The sequence below is a fragment of the Tenrec ecaudatus genome, chromosome 16 (genome assembly GCF_050624435.1).
Source record: "Tenrec ecaudatus isolate mTenEca1 chromosome 16, mTenEca1.hap1, whole genome shotgun sequence".
NCBI lineage: Eukaryota > Metazoa > Chordata > Mammalia > Afrosoricida > Tenrecidae > Tenrec > Tenrec ecaudatus.
In genome coordinates this window covers 94,692,222-94,715,074 of record NC_134545.1, presented here as the reverse complement: position 1 = coordinate 94,715,074, position 22,853 = coordinate 94,692,222, and the positions used below count along the sequence as shown (strand labels likewise).

At 52.4% G+C, this 22,853-nt stretch overlaps 1 protein-coding gene across 1 annotated transcript in view; it reads right to left on the bottom strand.

The window, feature by feature from the left end:
- Positions 1–1,413: 1,413 nt before the first annotated feature.
- RBM20 (RNA binding motif protein 20) overlaps positions 1,414–22,853 on the bottom strand; it is a 204,774-nt gene continuing 183,334 nt past the window's right edge. Inside the window, exons 11-15 of the mRNA XM_075533462.1 lie at positions 19,033–19,140; positions 17,336–17,993; positions 15,398–15,532; positions 8,285–8,406; positions 1,414–1,597 (exon numbers count right to left, since the gene is read on the bottom strand). Of these exons, the coding sequence (XP_075389577.1) occupies positions 1,481–1,597; positions 8,285–8,406; positions 15,398–15,532; positions 17,336–17,993; positions 19,033–19,140 (1,140 nt within the window). The 3' untranslated portion in view covers positions 1,414–1,480. The remainder of the gene's footprint in view (positions 1,598–8,284; positions 8,407–15,397; positions 15,533–17,335; positions 17,994–19,032; positions 19,141–22,853) is intronic.

Here is a 22,853-nt window from a genome sequence, read left to right as displayed (position 1 = left end):
GCACAGGCTGTGGTCAGAAACAGGAACATCAGGGGACGTGGATGTTTTCCTCGTCTTGTTTTCACCACTACGGGGCTTTTAGGGGGGGAGTATCCTGCTTGGGAAAACAGCACCCAAATGCCCCCGCTGACCTTCCTGCGGTCTCCTCAAAGGCGGTTGTCCAGCCCCGATTCCCCAGCACCTCTGTCCCAAACTCCTCCCAGTGGACCGTCAGACCGGACCTGAAGTCCTTCTGGGCCCTGAAGGCCCTGACCTGCCCGACTGGAAGCACTTGGGGAATGAGGGAACTGACCCCCTTAATGCTCTGACATCCAAGTCTGTACACGGGGTGGGCCCTGGGGCGCTGTCAACGTCTGTCAAGTTGGCAGGGGCCCACCTCCAAACACCCCACACATGGCAGAGGCTGTCAGTCAGTCTGCCTCTCCCCGTCACGCCCCTCCCCTCCCCTTGTGGCTAGGCTCCCAGTTGCTCAGTGCAGGCACCAAGGGTGAGTCAAGGTCAGGTGCCATTTCCTTGTTTTTCTGTTTCTGGAGTCAATGGCACGCCCTGCAGAGGGACCAGCCTCCAACCCGACCGAAGCCCACAGCAATTGCTGTTCTCGCGGGAGGGCCAAGCGTAGCAGCCTCTGTGTTCCCCGGTGATGAACATGACCCGCCACCCAGGGGGGCGGGTGTCCAGAGCAGAACAAGCCCTTGAGGTTCCTGACGCCCAGAGTGGGGAAATAAGTGTGAGCGAGCGGATCAGAGTTTCCAGAATGGCAGGGGTCCTTTCCCGCTCCTAAAGCTCCACTTACTTTTACCTGAAGGCACAAACCCAGCAGGCTTCTAGAATAACCGAGCAGATGAAAGGGGATTTCAAACAGGCATACTGCCGTGCTGCTTCCAAGGCAGGAAGAGGCTCGTGATGCAACTTCTGCCAACAGATTCCCTCTGGTGCCCCTTCAGGCAGATGGCAGGAGCCCAATTCACAAAGCAGACCCCTCACTTCAGACCCCGGACGTGGCCCTCTCTACCCGGGGAGCCTCTGCTAAACCGTTTCCTTTGATAACTCACTTAGGACCGACAGGTTATGTCCCCTCCCAAGAATCTGAACACTGTGAGCATCCCTGGGAAGCTGGGAGTTGTGACTAGGACATGACTCTTGGTATGCCAGGAGGCAGGGAGGAAGTAGGAAGATAAAAAAGTGACTTGAAAGTGTGTGTGTGTGTGTGTGTGTGTGTGTGTGTGTGTGTGTGAGAGAGAGAGAGAGAGAGAGAGAGAGAGAGAGAGAACCAAGACAGTCAGCAAGGAGGCCGCTGGTGGCCCTCAGCCCGCTGGACATGCCGGGGGGGACCCAGCCTCTGCCGAGAACAAGCCCAGCGACATGCCCTGCCTGCGTTTTCCTTCCTTCCTTCCCACCTTCAGTCCCTGGAGAAAGGCCAGGCAGGCCCCGCCTCGGCCGGCCCTGCCCTCCCCCTTCCAGCAGCAGGGCGGCAGGGACCTCAGAGCCTTCTCCTCTCGAAGTGGGGCACGAGGCCGCTGTCCTCCGGCCTCGCGTTCAGGCTGCCCGTCGTCTCCGCCTCCTTCAGGCCCTCCTCAGCCAGCTGGGACAAGTACTTCTGTGGTGGGGAGGCATGAAAGTGGGGAGAGAAAAGGGGTCAGGAGTTGTGTGCCGCCTGGTCTCCACCCCTAGTCCCTGTTATCGGTGGCCAGTGCAGTGCCCTCTTCTCTGCCATGCCGCAGGCCTAGCGCTGTAGGCCCCATGCTAAACGATGCACTTCCTTGAAGGAGGACCATTTACAAGTCCTCTGAGCAGAGAAAGTAGAATCGCACCAGTACCAGGAACGGCAAACACGACCACGGGCCTGAGTTCTGAGCCGCACGCTCTGCTAGCTGCCTTTGGTAGGGAGTGCCATTTAGCCCTCACCACCCCTCTTCCTGTTTCCCAGAAAGAGGCCCAGTCTCCTGGCAGCCAGTCTGCTCCTGGAGGGGCCAGGCAGGCGCAGAGACGGCTGTCCCCTAGCACTTGGGGAAGACAGAAACCACAGACATCTGAGACGCTAACCATCTGTCTCCTGTCAGGGCAAGCTCGCAGATGGAGTGTCTTGGAGGTCCCTCCACGTAGTAAGAAATGGTCCTGTTTCTATGGTTGGGGGGCTGCCTCCACACTGCCCCCCTAAACGTTCCCTGCTCTGACTGGCCCTGAGCCAAGCACTGGGAGCCTGTCCAGCTTGCTGCTATGGGACATCTGTATTCACCACACGGAGACACACCAGGAAACTGGCTGGGCACCGCCACCCCCACTCCCAACCCCTCTGGCTGGGGTCCTCTGATTGGGCCAGGACAGTAAGGGGTAATGCACAGAGAACTGGATTGGGAGTCCAAGAGCTTGGCTTCCGTCCAGGGCAAAAGTCAAGCATCCGGGCTTTGCCTTCAGATAACATGGGTTCTAATCCCAGCTCTGACCAGGCACATGATCAACCCCTCTGCGGTCTGTAGAATGAGGGACCGACCACAGGCTGCTGATGCCAACGAAACCTGCACGTCCACACCAGAGCGGACACCTTCCTCCCGACAACCCCAGGCACGGAATAAGCACTCTGAGTGCCTGAGTGGTGCCAACCCTTCGGCACGCAGTGGCTTATTCTAACATGGAGTGTCATTCAGAGGGCCCTCAGAAGAAAGGCCTGGCCATCTCCTTCCACCCCCGCCCACCAGCCGGCTCTGAACCAGACCAATCCCTCTTCTGGGGTCGCCAGAAGTGGGAGCCCAGTCAGTGGTTCTTGTGTGATCCTCACTGTTACCAGCTGCACGATGTCAGGAAAGTCGATCCATTCCCGTCCCCCAGCCTGGGATTCCTAACTGGATAATGGGAGAAATGGTGTCCTCCCTCCCATCCCGCGTGCAAGGTTGATTCTGAGGATCTGGCAAGACAGCGTGGACAGTCTACCCATATGGAAGGGGCTGTGGCTAGTTTCCAGAGGTGGGTAGAGCTTGGAAGAGAGGGGTGGGGGGGTAAGTGAGGGTCCCTGGGCAAGGCTGCTGCTGACCAAGGACCTCTGCCTCTCCTGCCACGGCCACGTAGTGGTGGTGGTGGTGGTGGTGGAGGAGGAGGTGGTGGTGGAGGAGGAGGAGAAGGAGGAGGAAGAGGAAGAGGAGGAGGAGGAGGAGGAGGTGGTGGTGGTAGAGGAAGTGGAGGTGATGGTGGAGGAGGAGGTGGTGGTAGAGGAGGTGGAGGTGGTGGTGGTGGTGGTGGTGGAGGAGGAGGAGGTGGTGGTAGAGGAGGTGGTGGTGGTGGTGGTGGTGGTGGTGGAGGAGGAGGTGGTGGTGGTGGTAGTAGAGGAGGTGGAGCAGGTGGTGATGGAGGTGGTGGTGGTGGTGGTGATGGTGGTGGAGGTGGTGATGGTGGTGGAGGTGGTGGTGGTGGAGGAGGAGGTGGTGGTGGTGGTGGAGGAGGTGGAGGAGGTGGTGGTGGTGGTGGTGGTGGTGGTGGTGGTGGTGGTGGTGGTCAAGTGGGTTCTGACTCCCCGCAAGCCACAGGGTAGAAATGCCCACAGGGCAGCGGTTCCTAACCTGTGGCTAGCGACCCCTTCGGGGTCAAACAACCCTTTCACAGGGGTCGCCCAATTCATAACAGAAGCAAAATGACAGTGATGAAGTAGCAATGAAAATAACTTTATATTTGGGGGATTCACAACATGAGGAACTGTATGAGAGGGTTGTGGCATGAGGAAGGTGGAGAACCACTGTCAGGGGGGTTTCTGACCCGTAAAGAGAGGCAGATTTCTATGATTCCAGAGAGGAGCAGCTGGTTGGATTAAAATTCCCAACCTTTCAGTTACCAGGTAAGGTAATGGTCCTCAACCTTCCTAATGCCATCACCCTTTAATATAGTTCATACTGTGGTGACCCTCCCCAACCATAAAATTATTTTCGTTACTACTTCATAACTCTAATTTTGCTACTGCTATGAATCGGGTTGACCCCTGTGAAAGGTCCGTTCGGCCCCCAAAGGGCCTGCGACCCACAGGTTGAGAACCACTGAGGTAAGGGCTTCCCTGTGGCAGCACCAACACCAAACCCACTGCCATCAAGTGGTACCAACTCATAGTGACCCTACAGGACAGAGTAGAACTGTTCCTTAGGATTTCGGAGACAGTCAATCTTCAAGGGAGGGGACAGCCTCATATTTCTCCCTCAGGGAAGTTGGTGGGTTTGAACCACTCCATACCTTGCCACCAAGGCTCCTTGCTGTGCCACCAGGGGAGGGAGAACGTGTGCTGATCAGGGGACCTGGGTAAGTGTGCTGGGTATAGGCAGGTACTTCAGGAGGAACCAAAGCCCTGTAGGCAGCGAGCCTTCCTACCTGCACCCATTGATGAGACCACTCCCAGTAGGCTTTCTCAGCCATAACCAGCAGTGGGGCACACAGGGGCGGCTCACAGGGGAGGGAAGGGAGGCTCCTTCCTGCCCCAACCCCCAGAGCAATCCCGACCCCACCCCGTGGCCTCCTGGTGGGTGCTAAGTTTACAAGCTGCCTACCTAAGTGTGAGCCAGCACCTGCTGCTCTGGTTCAGCTTCTTCACTTTTCACATGAGCAACTTGGGGTGGGGTGGAGTGGGCGAGGCGGTGGGGGCAGAGGCATTCCATCAAGGCCACTGACAGAAACCTTATCTGGGTAGCCTGTGGCGGAGGAGACAGAGCCCCAACAGGTGCGTCCAGGAAACCCGAACCGAGTCTGCTCAGTGGAGGGGCTTAGCCAGTGTCTAGGCCTGCTGGGCCCGCTGTGTGGGGAAGGTGAGTCTGTCAGGGCCCCAGCGCTGGGAGAGAGGCTGGCTCTGGCAAGTTCTAACTCTTCCCAAATTCCTGGATAATCTGGTGCAGCATGGTCTCCTGGGGCTAACAGCAACCAGGAGAGAACGCTGCATCAGAGAGGCAAGTATCAGAATCAACTAGAAAGCATGTCTTAAAACTGCAGACGTCCTGGGCCAGCCCTAGCGAGAACGATGGGCAACTTGGGAGAGGACGCAGCTCAGGAAGGGCATTTTTGAAGGACACCAGCAGACATGAGAACCAACGTTAGGGAAACTTGAACCAGATGAGCTCTGAGACCCCTTCCAGTCTGACACTCCGTGGGCTCCTCCTGGGGTGGGGATGACACTGTCTTCAGGGCAGACACCTGCCCTCAGGTGGCTCTGTGGAGTCCAACTTGAACCTGTCCTGCAGGCCAAGTCAGACTGCCACTGCCCTCCCCCAGGAGAGACTGGGCCCTGAGGCCGGGGCCAATAGCTGCCTTAGTCACGGAGCACTTTCTCCCTGCAGGGAAAGCATGCGGCTTAAATGACCTCTGCTTGGTCTCCGTCACTGACAAGCCCTTGCAGATGGTGAAGCAGGCCATGTCTTCCAGGCCGAGGTTTGCAAGACTGGTTTAGTGGGTCAACAGAAGAACGTGTGAGCATCAGATGACCGATTCTGGATCTGGTAACTCACTCACTGATCTGCAAGGCCTGGGACACATCACATTCCTTTTCTGTCAAGTGAGGGAGTTGGCCCACCTTTGAGTTTCTTAATAGGAGTACACATTGGAATCGTTTGGAGAGATCTCATATTCCAAAGCCTCGCCCATTGTCTGCTGAATTTGACCTCGTAGGGATTTTAGAACAACTGCCCAGTTAACTCAGGCTCATATCCCAGGGTAAGGACCTAGGGACCAGGAATGCTTCAATAATTCACAGACCGATGATCTCTGCAGTTCTTGGAATCAGGGCATGTTGCCTGGTGGCACTGTCGAGGAAGCATTGGACGGCTCACCTCAAGGTCAGTGGTTCAAACCCACCAGCCATTCTACAGGAGAAAGATGAGACTGTCTGGTCCTGTAAAGATCAACTCCACGTAGGGTCACTATGAGTCAGGATCAACTTGATGGCAATGGGTTTGCTTTATTTTTTTAATATTTGGTCACCACCAGGGGCTCCCCGAGTTGAGATCCAACAAGAAATCCAATTCCCTGTAACAGAACCTGTAGATTCCTTCATATACTTACTGTGAGCCTCTGATAATAGTTCCCATTCTACCAAGTTACAAAATCCTGGCCTTCACCCTAATGCATATTGATTAGACATATACCAGGTATCAAAGTTCGGGGGAAAATTCAATTATCTTTCAACTTCCTTTTTTCCCATGAACTTTTGGAAGGCCCCTCCCATATTTCACTTACTCTAAAGTAGTTTTTCAAAACAACTCGCATGAACAGCTCTAAAATTGAAGTATGTTTACAATCAGTACAGGATCACAGCTTGTAATGTTTTGGTGTGTGTGGCGGGAGTGTCAAAAATAGCGGCATAACCTTAGAACATGGTGTCGAAAGTATTTTTACATGTCACGTTTTAATACACACACTTTATATGGATATATTTTTAATGTATTGATTATCTCCCGAGTTAGAGTGTAAACTCTGTGAGGACAGGAATAACTGTCTATCTGCCTGTCACTTGTACCCGAGGATCTAGAAGAGTGTGGGGCAGAGAGTACGCCTGTGATGGGTGTTTACTGAGTGAGTATCTGCATGGTCCTCCTTTGACCCGTGAGATGGAATGGACCTGTGCGTCTTGCTCTAGCAAACAGGGACATCTGTGCAGGGAAACAAACTTGGGCATCTGCACGTGGAAGCCACGTCTTTGGGGACCCATCCCCCACTGCCCCTACACACACACCTGCAGAGCCGTGAAACGTTTAATATTTAATATGGCTCTTCTAGCTGGTCTCAGTAACGCCCATCAAATGCCTGGATGTGTTTCCTCTTTCCCAGGTGGGTCTAGGCAGGAGAAAGGGGGATGCTGATAGGATGATACCACTCAGTTGTTAAGTGCCTGTTAGCAAGGTAAACTGTGATTGAGAAAGCTTGAGATTCCATTGTGGGAATGAGCCAATATTGCCATCCTGCTGTGTATAAGTAAGGAACCCTGGTGGTGTAGTGGATTATTTGTTGAGCTGCTAACTGCAAGGTCAACAGTTCAAAACCATCAGCTGCTCCCCAGGAGCATGATCGAAGTTTCCTCCATGGAGAGTTCCACTCAGGGGCAGTTCTATTTACTCTGCCCTAGAGGGTTGCTCTGAGTTGGAATGAACTTGACAGCAGGGAGTTTTTGAGCTGTGTGTAAAATGAGCCACCTCAGAAACAGAAGGGGGAATCTTGCTCTGAGAAAGATTCAAGGAGCCAAGAGAGGAGCATTTCATTTAGACCCTGGGTCCCTGCACTTGAAGCTTCCTAGATCCAGGGACTGGACACTGTAACACCAGATAAGTGGCAGAGGAGTAGTACTGGTACTAGTAGTGGTCGAAGGTCTGGTACCAGGAGTGGTAGTGCTGCTGCTACTGGTGGTTGTAGTAGTAGTAGTAGCAAGAGCCAGAACACAGGAAACAATGGTGGGCTTCCTGGCCCACAGACTGAGTACAGATGAATGCCTTTGGGCAGGAGGCTAGCTTATTAGCTTGTGGAGTAGGATACCTCAGGGCACTTAATTGGGGGAATCGGGTTGACCTACAGAGGCTGAGTGTCTTTGGGCTGAGGCTTTTAGTGGAGTGGAGTGGCATGGCATGGCATGACTTTGGACATTTATCATGGAGGAGCCATGGAAGAGCTTCGTAACACTGCCTAGTCGGGCAAAGGCCAAGAAGACACATGACTGAGAGACAAAGGACCAGAGAGAAGCCTCCTGTAGACAATGGCAAACTGCTAACTCCCTGAATAGATTCCACAATCCTGAGCACGGTCTGTGTGGCCATTGCAATGCATTATGGAACTCAAGTGGAAGTAGAGCATGCTGTGGGAGGGGCAGTGGTATCAGAATTGGTCAGCAAGGTTGGAGGGTGAGGCCCATCTGTCCTCTGCCTCCAGGGGACCGGTCTTGAGCTGATGGCCAGCTGTCTCCAAGCTCTTTTGAACCCCCCCACCCCAGTCATGGGACAGGTGAACATGGGCCCTACTCACAGGCTAGAGGGGGAGGCAGACAGAACCAAAAAAGCTTTAACTACTAATGTAGAGACTGATGCTCTGAGAGCACCTGAGAAGAGCAGCCTGGTGGAGTCGGGTCGAGGGGAAGAAGGGTGGACTCCATGCAGTGGGAGGAGCTAGAAAGTCGCTGAAGCAGAGGGTGGCAGGTGCACCTGGGGAACGGCAAAGGCCTTAAAGGTGGGAGCTAGGAACAGAGGCAAGCAGGGCCAAGCTTAGCACAGAACCAGCTACCTGTTCTGAGCACGGAGGCCAGGGGCCACCCAAGGTCCTGGGCAAGGGCCGTGACTGTTACCTGCAAGTTCCTGTAGTGGACAGCACTGCGACAGTGGCTCATCTTCGCCACCTCCTCACTCGTGTAGAACAGCCCGCACAGCTTGCAGTAAAACCCTGTCCTGGGCACAACGAACTCTATGCCTGGAGACGTGCAGGGAGGACAGGCAGGCATTAGGAAGGCAGCGCGAGGCTCCGGGGAGCGAACAGAAAGAGGAGTGACCAGCCCCCCTCCCCCCTACACCTGCTGTTGCCTTTGGCAACCGACTTAGCTTCTCCAAGCCTCAGTTTCCTCATTTGCAAAACAGGCTCAATAGGCCAGCACCCCTATCATTCACAGGTGGCTGTGCATTTCGGGGAAGGACTCTCAGAAAGTGTGTGGGGGGGGTGGGGGGTACGTAAGGGTGGGGGGCGGCTTAACAATGATTTGCTCCACAGCTGGCATTTGGGATCTCGGACCAGGCTCTTTGCCATCAAACTGCGTCCAGGGAGCCTAAGGGAAAGGGCGGTCTCTCCATTTCTTACGCTTCACTCGCTGCAATTCATTTCTCCACCCTGCACCTCTTTCTAGCTGACGTGGCTAGGGCTCTGGAGGAATTCTGGCTTCTTTTAGAATTCTGTTCATTAAAGAAAACAAATACCACTGAGGAAAATCACTGTCACACCAACCCGAATTTTGTCTTCCACGTTATTCTTCTACATGCAGGCTGTGTGTCTGTATGTACACAGACAGACACTGTGCACCCATACATACATTACAAGTGAAAGTGTGGTCCCAGTTCATACGTCCATGGGGCTATTTCCACAGAACATCCATACACATGCCCCTGCAATCCGTGGACGCAAACACACAAGTTCACTCAGTGGTACACTGACGTTTCATAACGCGCCTTCGAAATATAAAAGTCAAATAAATAAAAAATAAAAGTCCAATCCAAATGGTGGCTTCTAAGGGTGTCTGCTGGGCTAACAACATTCAGCTCAGAAGTTCATGGCCACTGTTTTTTCGGAGTGGAAGGGAATCCCAAAGGGGTAATGCTGGTAGATTTTTCTCCAGGATTCTAGGAATTATGAAGAGTTTTTAAGAAAACTGAAAACTCTGTTGCTAAGAAAAAAGACCAGGAAAGTTATACCCATGATTTTTCCTTTCCCATCATGACATACCCTTGTTCATTCAAGGGCAGCAAGCTGTGGTATTTTTAATGGTCTCATGCACGTGAAAGTTGGACATCGAATCAGGAAGACTGAAGAAGAATCCATGCATTTGAATTACAGTGTAGTGAAGATATAGAAAGTAGCAGGGGCTGCCAGAAGAACAAACAAATCTGTCTTGGAAGAAGTACAGCCAGAAGGCTCCTCAGAGGCAAGGATGGTGAGACTTGTTACCAGGAGAAACCAGTCTCTGGAAAGGACTGGCTTGGTAAAGTAGAAGCTCAGTGGAAAAAGAGGAAGATTCTCAAGGTGGACTGACAGTGGCTGCACCAATGGGCTCAAACATAAGAACAACTGTCAGGATGGCCCAGGACCAGGCAGTGCCTTGTTCTATTGTACACAGGGTTGCTACGAGTCAGAACCAGCTGAATGGTACTTAACAGCATGGTGATCCTGTGCACAACAGGAGGAAACACTGACCAGTCCTGTCCCATCTGCAGGACTGTTGGTAGGTTTGACTCTTGCTGTGGCCATTGTGTATTTTGGGTGTCTTCCAATATGGGGGGTGTGAGGGGCATCCATCTTCCAGTGCTACATTGGAGAGTGTTCTCGTGGGATCCATGAGGTGGTCATTGGCTAGTTTCTCAAAAGTAGATCGCCAAGTCATTCTAGGCTGTCTTAATCTGGAAGCTCTGCTGAAACCTATCCACCATGGATGAGCCTGCTGGTATTTGTCACACTGGCAGCCAAGCTCCCGGCGTTACAGAAACAGAAAAGCCACCACAGGCCGGTGATGGGTAGGGACAGTACCACATGATAAAAAAATGCCTCCCTGGGAAAGGAGAAGCCTGGGCAGGGAGAATCCCCCCAAAGTTGGCAAGTCATCCTTGGGTTCCTGGAGTTGCTTCAGGCACTAGACAGCCCCACCACTGCTGCAGGAAACTTCTGGAAGTTTAGAAGCAAAGCATCAACACAGAATGGTCATGGCCACGACCAGTTAAGGAGCCACTTGGTCCTCCCAATTTCCGGCCTCTATTACGCCCGATCATGAAAGCATTTGACTTCTAACAGACGATTCTGGTGAGAGTAATCAGAACACCGTCATCCCAGGAAAGCCAGAATGTATGAACTGGGAACTCATGTTAGCAGGTGATGGGGTTGGGTGCTGGGAAGAGCAGGCCTTGGCAGACCCACGGTGGCTGGGGTCCCCCAGAGCTGGCCTGACACACCGCAGCCCTGCCTTTCCCAGCTCCACCCCTGTACGAGCCTCTCTAAAACTCAAACTTGCCTCCCTTCCTCTCAGCCCTTGGCATCCCTCATTTCACTTCCCTGTTCTCCAGACTGGAAAGACGGACAGCTACCTCCCGTGACCCTAGAAATCCCTGGGTAGCAGTGATTGATCCTGGGGAATAAAGATTACACAGCCGCACTGGGAGGAAGCAGAGTGGCTCTCAAAACGTATATTCCAGAAACAAACAATAGCAAGAGGCAAAGCTTATTAGGTGTCTCCTATGGAGACACCGGGAGTCCCCAGGCGGGCAGATGGTTAAGTGTCTGACTGCTAGTGGGAAGGTCAGGGGCTCAATCCACACAGAGGTATCTTGGGAGAGAGAGAGGTCTGGCAGTCTATTCCAGAAGGATCACAGGCAGCCCTGGAAAACCCCATGGAGCACAATTCAACTCTGACACGTGGGACCACCGTGCACTGCACTGGGATCGACTTGCTGACAATCGCTTTGTTGGTTTGGGTGGGGATGCACTGATGGGTAGCAAGGCCATAGAAGCATTCTCTCACACAGTTCTCAAAATAACTCTGAAGAGGTAAGCAGCTGTTACCACCCCTGACTGACAGCTGAAGAAATGGCATTTGCCTTATCTTACCCAGCCAGCAAGTAGCGACAAGCTGGGGGCGGAGCTCAGGGGGGCACATTGCAGTCTCTGGTCCCAAGAACTGCACACAATGGCGTGTCCTCCACTGTGCAGCCTGTACTGGGCGGGGAAGCAGGGAAGAGCCCACAGGTCAGCACTCCTGCGTTCTGGCCTGAGAATTCTGTGTGACCTTGGAGGAAGTTGCTGGGATTTTGTGCCGAGGCAGTGCACCATCGAGAGCGGCAAACAGCAGCCTGCCCCTCCCCAGGGCATCCACGAGACGGTGGGTCTCAACGTTAACCGTGCATGAGGACAACCACCCCAAACTGGAAGCAGCCCAGACGCCATCAGCAGGTGAATGGGTTAAGCACAATGTGCTAAGTCCACGTCCACAATGCAATCGCCAACCAACAAGCCAACAAATTCTTGGCACACCCAACAGGACGAACCGATCACAAAATAATTACCATGCATGACTAAAACTCGGCAGCAAAACAGAAAGAAAAAAAAGAGCACACACCCTATTTCTAAAACTCTATGCAAACGAATAGCGATACACAGCAGACAGTGTTTGCCAAGGGGCTGGGGGCTGGGCGGGAGGAATTACAAAGGAGCATGAGGAATGTTTGGGGGTATTGGTGAGTCATCTTGAGTAGGGTGATGGTCTCGATGGTGTATAGATGTGTCAAAACAGACCCAATAGTACATTTTCAATAGTGCACTTTATTGTATGGCAATTATATTTCAACAGAACTGGATTTTTTAAAGACTAGGGCATTGAGTTCCTCCTAACAGATGGGCAAAGACTGCAGAAGGATAGCCGCCAGTGCTGGCGAGGCCATGAAGAACGGGAATTCTCATACCAGGCGGCATGGAGAAGGGATACGATCTTTTGGGAATGCCACTTGGTAGCAATTATTAAATTTAAAATGGAAATACATTTTGGCCCCACAACGCCCCCCCCCACCCCAGGGCCAGGACATGGACCTACAGAAGCACTGGCCTACGCACCCACGGGAGCTGCGCACGCACGTCTGGAAGGCAGGAGAGCCCAGAGGGAGGGGTTTCAGTCTTGACCACCAGTCAAGCGTGAGCACCACCAGTTTCTCACCTGTACAACGGGAATAAAAATACTGCCTAATTTTTAGGGGATTTTTGAGAAGACTCAATGAGATAAGGGTGCCCAGATGGCAAAAGATAAAAATGTAAACTTAGCTATGACCACATTTTTATAATGACAAAGAAAACATAGCCATTAGACAACCGAAACGTTCATCGGTAGAGGAATGGGGATGAGCAAAGCTTATTTTCCATGATGAGAAAGAATGCTCTTTCGATGTGCCAACATGACGAGCTCGCCATGACCCACGTAAAAGGCAAAAAGCAAGCCGCAGAGCACTCTGGGTACAGGGATCCTATGTCTGTGGGTCTAACAGTGATAACTTCTGGGGGCTGAGGCTGGAGGAAAGCAATCCCATTTCAAATATTCACTTTAGATAGCTTTCATCTTTTGAATGTGTTTCCATTGTCTTTCATATTTAAACTTTTCGCCCCCTGATACATGTGCCTCAAACATGGGTCATTTTAACCATTTTTTTAGATCATTTTATTGGGGGCTCTTACAACTCTTGTTATAAGCCATTCAGCAATTGTATCCGACATATTAACACATATGTTTGCCACCGTTCTTTTCTAGACATCTCTTTCCGCTGAGCCCTGGGGTTATACGTGAATGAAATCCACCACGTGGTATCCCCAGGATCTAGTTCCAACGCTCTTTCAGCAAGCCCAACAGAAGCTCACTAACTCCCTCAGCAACAACGTCTTACCTCCCTCCCCAACCAGGGCAACCTTAAACAGAGATGCTCAAGAATGCCACTGATAACAAGGTCATAGCATTTCTTCTTAATTGTTGCTTGTGTGTGTTACGTTCCAAGTCCTTGGGGGACCAAGGTGTCACAGTCATGTTTCCCCAGAGTTTCCAGCACAAGGTCACGTCCTCTAGGACGTCTAACGGCCGCACGAAGGAATCGCTTGGCGCACCTGGGTCCTGAAAGTCAGCCTGTGCGACTGACTCGTAGGTGAAAGCACCAGGAGAGTGAAGAGCCGATACAGTCTGCGGCGCACACAAGAGCAACCTTACAAGTAGAGGCCTCCCGAAAACCAAGGATGGGGAGGCTTTGTCTCACCCACTTTGGACATGTTCTCAAGAAAGCCCCCTCCCTAGAAAAGGACACCGTGCTTGTCAAGCAGAGGGAGGCCCTCAAGGAGACGGACCGACACCGTGGCTGCCCAGGGGGCTCAAGCCTGCCAACAGTTGTGAGTAGGGCACGGGACCAGGCAGCGCTGTGTGCGCTGGTATAAGTCTATGCACATGGGGTCGCTAGGAGGGGGACCAACTCAACAGCACCCTACCACAAGCTCCAGAAATATCCCAAACAGACAAATCCATAGAGAGAAAGCAGACTCGTGGTTGTCAGTGGCTGTGCAGGAAGGAGAGAATGGGGAGTAACTGCTGAATGGATACTGGGTCTCCCCAGGAGTGATCCCAATATACCAGAATGAAGTAGAGGTTGGGTCACACTGTCCCTAATGCCTCTGGATGAAAACTTTAAAATGGGAGTTGGATCTCAATACAACAAAACTAAATAAAAAAAACACCCAGGGTCGTCACCTCAGTTGATTCAAAGGTCACCATTTCTTTAAAAAAAAATTTTTTTATGTTTTTGCCCAGGGGGTACGGTGCAATTTTACCCCTTAAGAAACAAAAGCAGGAAGCTTATTCTCAAGTCTGATTGTACAGAAATGACACATTTAGAAGGAAAAACTAAGGGACTTTTTTGACAGAAGAACAGCAGACACTTGGGTGGAACGGGGGAGCCCTAGCTGTGAGTAGCCCCCCCACCCCCACCGCATCTGAGCCGACTTGTAGCCATTGGGCATCATCCAGCTGGGCTGCTGGCCCCACCTTGGCACACTCTCCCATCTGAACCTGGTCCTCTTGTGCTGAGCAGCTCTGCTCCTTCTTCATCTCACAGCTTCCTCCACCTCTCAGGGTCAACGAAAATCTCAAAGGTGGCAGGGGTGAATGAATGGGAGTCACAGGGCAAGAGTTGGCACCAGAATCTCCTGGGGTGACTTTTCCAAACTGCCTTTGCCCCCCTGCCCTGAGAGCCTGACTTCAGTCCCCTCTTGGAAAATGAGCCCTGGCTGACAGACAGACAGACACACACACACACACACACACCTGAAAATCATGTCACCACTGAAAACCATGAAGCTGACCCAATCCCAGATGGTAGAGTTTACAAGCAACTGATGGTCAAAGGAGGGCTTCGACTTATCTGAAGATACAGCCACTCAGTGAACGGAAAGGGAAGAGCCAGGACCAGGTGCCTCGCTGTCCAGTGGTCCCGTGTCACCCTCACAGGGTCACCCCCAGCACAGTGTACTCAACATCGCTAGCTCTGAGAAACAGGGCTTTCAAAGGGGAAGAGCGAGGTGCTGATGAGGCCAGGACCAGGGCAAGGGGCAGGAAAGGGAGGCCAGGAGCAGAAGGTTTCTGTTCATTCTGAGCAGGCCACTAGGCCTCTGCTACTCAGTCTGCACCAGGGCCAAGCTTAGAGGCTCTGTGTGGTTTGGAATAAAGCATTCCCAGGTGGGAAAACCATTTTCTCCCAGCTCTGGACCCAGGTCAACTCAAACTCACAGTCATCGGGTTGATTCAACTCATAGCGACCCTACGGGACAGAGCAGAATTGCCCTTTATGGGCTTCAGAAACTTTACATCGTTACAGGAGTAGACAGCCTCATCTCCCTTGGAGCAGCTTGTGGGTTCGAACCAGTGACATTGTGGTTTACAGCTCAATGCGTAGCTCACTATGCCACCAGGGTCCCAGGGCTGTGCTCTCTAAGCCTAGCCTCCTGGGGTAGCCGGTCTATCAAGGGAGACCGACAGTGTGAGAAGCTTTAATGTGGCACCTTGCAAATCCAGGTTCTTGCATCAGAATAAAAAACAATGACAGATGACAAAAAGCCTTCTCATGCTCTCAGATGCTGCCGCAGAACTATTTCTGGGAGCCAAGTTCTCGGGGAGGCGGTGCATTTCACCCACCTAGAGGGATGCTAAGTTCGCTGAACACATCCTCCGGTTCCCAGGAAGGCAAAGAAAGGGGCTGTTGCCGCTCCACTTCGGAGTATTCTGGCGACCTTGTGTCCAAGGATTTCGTTTCCAGGTATCTGGAGGTTTCTGCAAAACAGGAGCCAGGGCAAAGAATAATGTGACACAGCGTGCTTCTAAGAAGCCCTGGAATTGAAGTCTCTAGTAACACACAGCTGGGAAAACAATGGCCAATTATGAACACGGTGCGGTGACCGAGAGTTCTCCATGGCCAAGAGGGAGCTGCACTCAGAAAAGCATGGCAGAGCTGTGCACTTGGTGCAGGGGGATGTGGGCTTTGATGGCCTCTGGCGAGGATGCCCCAGCCCCCAGTATTGATGAACTCAATATCGATGCATTTCTGCAGCAGCTAGCAGGGCAACTCAGTGACAAAAATGGTGCCGACATCCCTGGGAACACCAAGGCTGGCAACGAAGCAATGCCACTCTGACCCCAAGCTTCTCAAACAAGGTCATTAAACTCAAAACCCCGGGTCGTGTATTAAGCCACGAGCGTCACTGCGTGCTCAACCCAACGTGGAAACGTCAAAGGGCTTTGGTCGGAGTGAGGTGACAATTCCACCCCTCTTTCCTTGCCTTCCACAGAGCCAGCATGGGCCTCGGGTTTCTCTAGCAACAGGCAAGCAGCTCATGACTGCGTTTCCATGGAGACCCCGCCCTGCTCAGGTGAAAAACAGAGCCCATCAGCAGGGAAAAGCCCAGGCCTGCAGGGCCACGGCCAGTTCCACAGCGCACTGGGGAAGGCAGATCCTCATTTGTAAGATTTGCCCCTGTATTTTCTGGGCACTGGTGTGCAGCAGGTGTTCCTTGTAATAAATCTCCAGTTCCTTTCCAGGGGCGAGCTAGAAGGCTAACAAACCCTTAGCTCTCCCTCCGCCCCACGTCTATAGCCCTAGACCAGCGGTTCTCAACCTGTGGGGCACGACCCTTTTGGGGGTGGTCAAACGACCCTTTCACAGGGGTTGCCTAAGACCATCAGAAAACACATAAATCGTTCACAATGTATAATTCCATATTGCTTTGTGATGAATCACTATGCTTTAATTATGCTTACTTATGTTCAAATTGTAACAATGAAAATGCATCCTGCATATAACAGTAGCAGAATGACGGTGATGAAGTAGCAACGAAAATAATGTTATGGTTGGGGGGGTGTCGCCACCACACGAGGAACTGTATGAAAGGATCTCAGCATGAGGAAGGTTGAGAACCACTGCCCTAGATGAATCTTAGTTTCCATTTGGCAGATAAGCCCTGGCTTAGTCTATTTTAGACTCCCTCTCTTTCATGATGTCACAGTGCCGGACACAGACACAACAGCACCTCAAAGGGCGGCAGAAGAGATCCTGGGACACATCTCGTTTCACTGGTGAGCCCGGAGTGCCATGGGCCTGAGGTAGTCAACAGGGGACAGAGCAAGCCCTCCTCCTGCTGTTGGGAGCCCTGCTCCTCCCCATCCTCGGTCCTCTCCTCCCTCCGCCCCCTATACTTCTGTCCCACCCATGGGCCTCACGGAATAGCCTGGGCAGTCCTCTGCATTGGGTGTGAGGGGCTGCTTGCTGATCCCACCCCGTTTTGCTGACAACTCGAGCTCACTTTGGTTGTCAGGGCGCCTCTGGGCTCACAGGACATGGCTTTGAATTGGTTGCTTTGCAAACCTGCAGCCTCCTAGCTAACTGCCTTCAGGCAGTCACCTACAGGGCTGGTCTGCCTCGCTCTGTTTCATGGGGCCTTTCTGAAGCTTGTCTCTGTGACCAAGTACTTTCTGCACTGCTCACTGTTGTCCGTTCCAGCCTGCACAGCCCACACCCTGTAGGAGCAGCTAGTTGTCTGGTCAACCCAACCACACCTAAGAAAAGGGGAGGTTAGTTACCCGGGGTCACCGCTCCTCCACAAGCCTGGTTTTGGAGATCGCTTTCAGTAGAGGGACTGGCTTTCTCCTCCAGGGCGCTGCCTTCACAAGCCCCCTCTTCAGGCGTCCCCCTGGCCTTGGGGTCATCCAGAGCTGGGCTAGGCTGCTGGGCCCTCTCCTCTGCCGGCTCCGGGGAGGCCATTTGGGGGGCTGCAGGGTCCAGTGGCGCATCTGCACTGCCCTCGTCCCTGGCCTCCTTCCTGTGGCAATCTGAAGCCGCGAGTGAGTGGCCTGCTTCGCATTCAGCTGGCTTCCACTCAGCATCCCGATTTAGGTCTGCTGCTTCCACGTCCATGTCACTGGGACAGGTCATGGAAGTAGAAGGCAATTCTTTGACTGATGGGGGGCTGATTTCAGGAACCCCGGTGCCTTCAGTCTTGAATTCCTCTTCGGTGAAATCCTTGGCCAAGTCCAGGTCTAAGGAGGCCGACACATAAGGGCAAATTTCTGGGCAGGTTTTGTCTCTCTGGTCAATGGGCACAATTTCTTCCAGCTCTGGGATATCCGGTTCCATAATAAAATCTTCTTCCCCTACTTCATCCACCGTGACCAGCTCCTCCATGTTCGTAGGGTACCAGTTCTCCCCTTCTGCCTCACTTCCGCTGTCCCAATCTGGATCCTGTACAGAGAGATGCAGAATGGCAGTCAGGGGTGGCCCACTAAGGCCCTTACAAGCAGGGAGATCCTGAGCACTCTTGGAGCAGAGAGCGATGATTGGGGAGTACGGAACGGTAAGCTTCTGAGGTCCCACGGCACTGACTCAGCCTAAGTTTGAGGCTCAAAACCATGCAGGATTCGGAATAAGCTCTTAATGCTTAGTCCGTGTTCAAAGCTACACAAAGAATGCCAACCCCTGGCACATAGTAAGTCTTCAACAAATAGTTTTTGAATGAATGGATGATTGAGCTCAAAACTCGAGACGGATCAGGTTGCGGGAGCAAGTATCTCATACTTGGGGCATCACCAAATGTAAAGGAGGAAAAGATGCCCCCTCCGCCCCACCAACATGATGGACACTACCCTTGGAGGTTCACCTGAGTCCCCTCCTGAGTCTTCCCCAAGTCGTTCCCAGAAGCCGACAGACCCAGCAGGCAGAGTTAGCAAATGGATTTTCCTGCTGGGAATACTCATTTTTCCCACCTCCCCTGACCGGAAAGGCACGGAGCTGGCCACGGCCCGAGGACATTTCTCTGTGCAGTGGTGCAGCCTCAGCTCAGGAGGACGATAGCGGTTTGTTTGGTTTTGTTTTTTAATTTTAATCAAGTAAAATCATCTTTAAGAGCACAGCCGAAGTCCTGTTAATCCCAGGGAATGGGCCTGCCCTGGGTCAAGGTCCTAGCTCCGAAGCCCAAGGCCCCGAGAGACCGGCAGCTCTATTTAGGGAGGCTGGCGCTGAAGCCTGAGGCTTTCTCTTGTGAGGCCCAGCCAAGCCGCCAGAGTACGAGGCGTGTGGGGACGGGGTGCCTCAATGAAGACTGCAAAAGGCAGTCCTTAGAAAAGCGCTCGGGGGACCGGCCCACCCATGGACCCAGGGGTGGGTCCCAGGTACCATCCAGTCTGTGAAGCATCACTGGGCAGGGCGGGGGCTCTTCAGACTCAGTCCCCCCATGGTGGTTGTCCAGAGGTAGCCAGACTGCCACTACCTGGACAAGCTTTACCTGGCTTTTCTTTGGCCTGGAGTTTTCTAGACCCAAAGACTCTGTTCCCTTCTCTTGCCTGTCCACTGCTTGGGCATTTTCTTCCACGCCCTCCTGTTCTTTTCTGGCCTTGAAAAGAGAGGAACAAAATGAACCAAGGGTGAACGGAGACTGAGAAAAGAGAGGCCACCACGGCCAATAACAACAGAGGGAGCACAGCTGACGGCAGGAGGGAGCACTTCTCCCGCATCCTTTCCTTTGCTCTCCCAAACCAACTTCCCCACACCAGCCCAGCAGGCCTCTATATTTCCATTCTACAGATGAAGAACCGGAGGCACAGAGAGGTTAAGTAACTTGCTCAAGGTCACACAGTCACAAGGAGGCAGAGAAGTGTCTGAAAGGCTAGCTGGATGTCTTGCAGGGGGTAGGCAGAAACCCTGGGCAAACTGGTGTCTTTGCAGCTTGCGCAGCCTGTGGCTAGAGAGTGAGCAGAAAAGGCCGCTGGTGAATTGACCGGGCAGGCTTAGCACTTGGAATGAACAGCCAGCCAGTGACAGGTCCCCAACAGACGTGCCTAGGGCAAACAAAACGACATTCAGACCATTTACAGATAGGAGGGGAGCTGTCCCCCCCCTCGCTGCTCTGTTGCATGTCATAGACAGCTATGGCCCAAGCAATCTTTTCTTTCCCATATCCATTTCTATCCCCTGCCTTTGATGAAACTCCTCATGATAACGCCCAGGTCCATGAAATGGAAAAGCTGTTGTAGAAGTTGGGTCTCTAGCCAGAGGGTAGAGGCACTGTTTAGTCACTGGCAGAACTCCGTCCTTCATGCAGAAGGACCCAGGTTCAATTCTAGGCCAATGCACCCCCTGCTCAGCCACTACTGATCCGTCCGTGGAAGACTGCAGGTTGCTATGGTGCTGAACAACTTTTAGCCGTTTCCAGACTAGGATGGATACAGCAAGAAAGACCTGGCGATCACACCGCTAGAATCGGCCAGTGAAAAACCCTATGGATCACAGCGATGCAGTCTGCAGCTGACCCAGGGGAGAGCGGAGGGCCAGGCAGAGTTGACGTCCACGGTGCATGGGGTAGCAATGCATGGGGCCGACTTGACCGTAACTCACTGCCACAGAAGCAGCAGCCTTCGGGCTTATGAGTCTGCAGGCCAAACCCCTGCTTTCATCTCGTCCAGGAGCTATGAAGGGTTTTTACAGGGCAACATTGTAAACAGTTACAGAAATACCTATCCAATCTCAATTTTGCTTCTGGGTCCCCAGAGCCTCAACTATTTATTCTCTGGCCCTCTGTTGAGAAAGTATGCCAACCTCTGCTTTAGAAACCTCGGGAAGACAGACCCCCACGACTTGCCTTAAACGTTGGCCATCAAATCAATGACTCCACTCCAGTTTCCTTCGCAACCCATTGCTTTTCTCAGGACATTTTTGGCTGACTCCACTAATTCTAATTTCTTCCAACCAGACACACACCCCTTGAGCTGAGAAGGAGCCAGCTGGGGGTGGAAGCTCCGGGCTGACTGGTTTGCCCAGTTCTTACCGGACAGGAACAGAGAGTACACATCCTTAAACCCCTGCTCTTTCCAGTGTCTCCAGAGGAAGATCCCACTGAAAAGGCTTTGCTGACGGCTGGGGAGCTAACTTAGTGCAGGACAGCCACAGATGTGCTTTTAGCCACCAGAACCCACACTTCTACCAACAGATGACCATGTTTATTTTGATCTTCCTACATAAATTAATCAGTCAAGATAAAGAATCCTCCCCCTTCCCAGACAGCCCTGCAGCCTCACACCCAGGAGAGCCAGGCTCACTCAGCTAGGGAGGCAGGGCAACCTTGCAGCCCGCAGCTCCTAACCAGGTGGGTCCCTGCTTCTCCCTCCTGCAGCAACCAGGTCAGTGCCTTTCCGGGCTCCCGTGTGCCCTGGGGCACTTCCAGGGAGAGCAGCAGCTTGGGGGTAGGGGTGGGGGGAACAGGCCTTTAGCCTAATTCATTCGGCGTTGGCCCCCTGGATGTGAATTGGCCATCTACCCCAGATATAATGAATCAAAGCCTACATTTTCACAAGCTCTCCAGGTGATTCTCTGGGACCAGCTTACATGAAACAAATGTCAAACCTACTGACCTCCAGGTGATTCCTGTCGCTCCACCCAAGGAATCGACAAGCCTTCCCCGGGGAGCTGTCGATTCTGATTTCATACACCTGGGGTAGAAATGCAACTCTACTCAGGAGCTGGCCCAGAAAGAACTGAGTTGACGCCCCGGGGGAAACAGACAAATGCAGCCTGTGCACCCAGCTGTCTGCACCAGCTTGAGCTGAGCTGCCATCCTGAGACCTGAGCTCTTGCTAAACGATCTCCTGACTGGACTCCCACATCTGCTCTGTTGCCCAATTCCAACTCTCTCCCCTGGCAACCAGAGTGATTGTTCTGAAAGGCACAATCACATCTTCTTGCTTGAACATTGCATTGGCCCCCACTGCTTACAAAGCCCACAAGCATGGCCCATCAGCCTTATCTGCTCCTTTCTACACCCCGCCCCTCTGTGCTCTGGTAACACTGCCTCTCTCATGCTCCGGCCACAGGACCTTGGCACATGCTGCTCCCCACTGTCTGTTCTTCTCATTCATCCAGGAAACACCCATGATCCCTTCAGACCCCAGGTCCTCATGCTACCATGCAGGCACCACTGCAATGATGTGCCTCCACCTTCTTCTTAGGACTCGCGGTCATACGCTGCCATTCTGTTGCGGAATTCTTCCTTACGGTGTCCTTTCTACCGCTCTGGCAGCTCTGTGCATATTGGTCGATGGCAGAGTGGAGACTGGTAGAAAGGGTGCAGTGGATACGAAGTTTGCACCTGCTGAACTGGGTACTTTGTTGCTGTTGCTAAGTATCATTGGGTCAGTTTTGAGTCATGGTGACCCCATGAAACCAAGCAGAGCTGCCCTAGAGAGTTACTCAGGCTGTAATCCTTAGGGAAGCAGACCACCAGGCTTTGAAACCCAACCTTGTGGTTAGCAACCAAGAACTTAACCATCATACCTTTGAGCATAAGGAAGTGGGTTTTATATTTTTCTTGTGTGTGAATTATTTAGGAGCCCTGGCATTGCAGTGGTCAGCAGTTTGAAACCACCATCTGCTCCAAGGGAGAAAATCGAGGCTTTCTACCCCTGTAAAGAGTTGCAGTCTCTTTGGACAGTGCAAGATATGGAAAAATAATAATTTATAAAACATCAAGAGTTCATGAGGGAGAGAGAAATGAGGAGCTGATACCAAGGGCTCCAGTAGTAAGAGAATGTTTTGAAAACGATGACGGCAACAAATGTACAAATGTGCTTAACACAATGGATGCATGTATGAATTGTGATAAGAGTTGTATGAGCCCCCAATGCAATGATTTATTTTTTTAAAAAAAGAGTTAGAGTCTCAAAAACTCACAGGGGGAGTTCTACCCTGTCCTAAAGACATTTTTTTAATGAGTCAGCATCAATTCGATGGCAGTGAGTGGTTTTTTTACATGGATTATTTATAGCAGAAATTGAAATGGGGTGGGGGCTGGAATGTATCTGGCCACAGACATAGTTGTGTCTATAGAGTTTATACAATGCAGGACACTCATACTTTAAAACTTGGTCTGACTTCACCAAATGGGCACTCTGACAGCATGGGGCTGGCACCTGTGACAGACAGGCACACCCCCTCCTCGGTCAGCCACGGTCCAGCACTCCCCCTGGCTTTACTGTTTGCATCAGCTGCCTGGCTTCTGTCCAGAAAGGATGAGATCACAAGGGTTGACCGCTGCTCCCCGCAAGCAATAGTGGG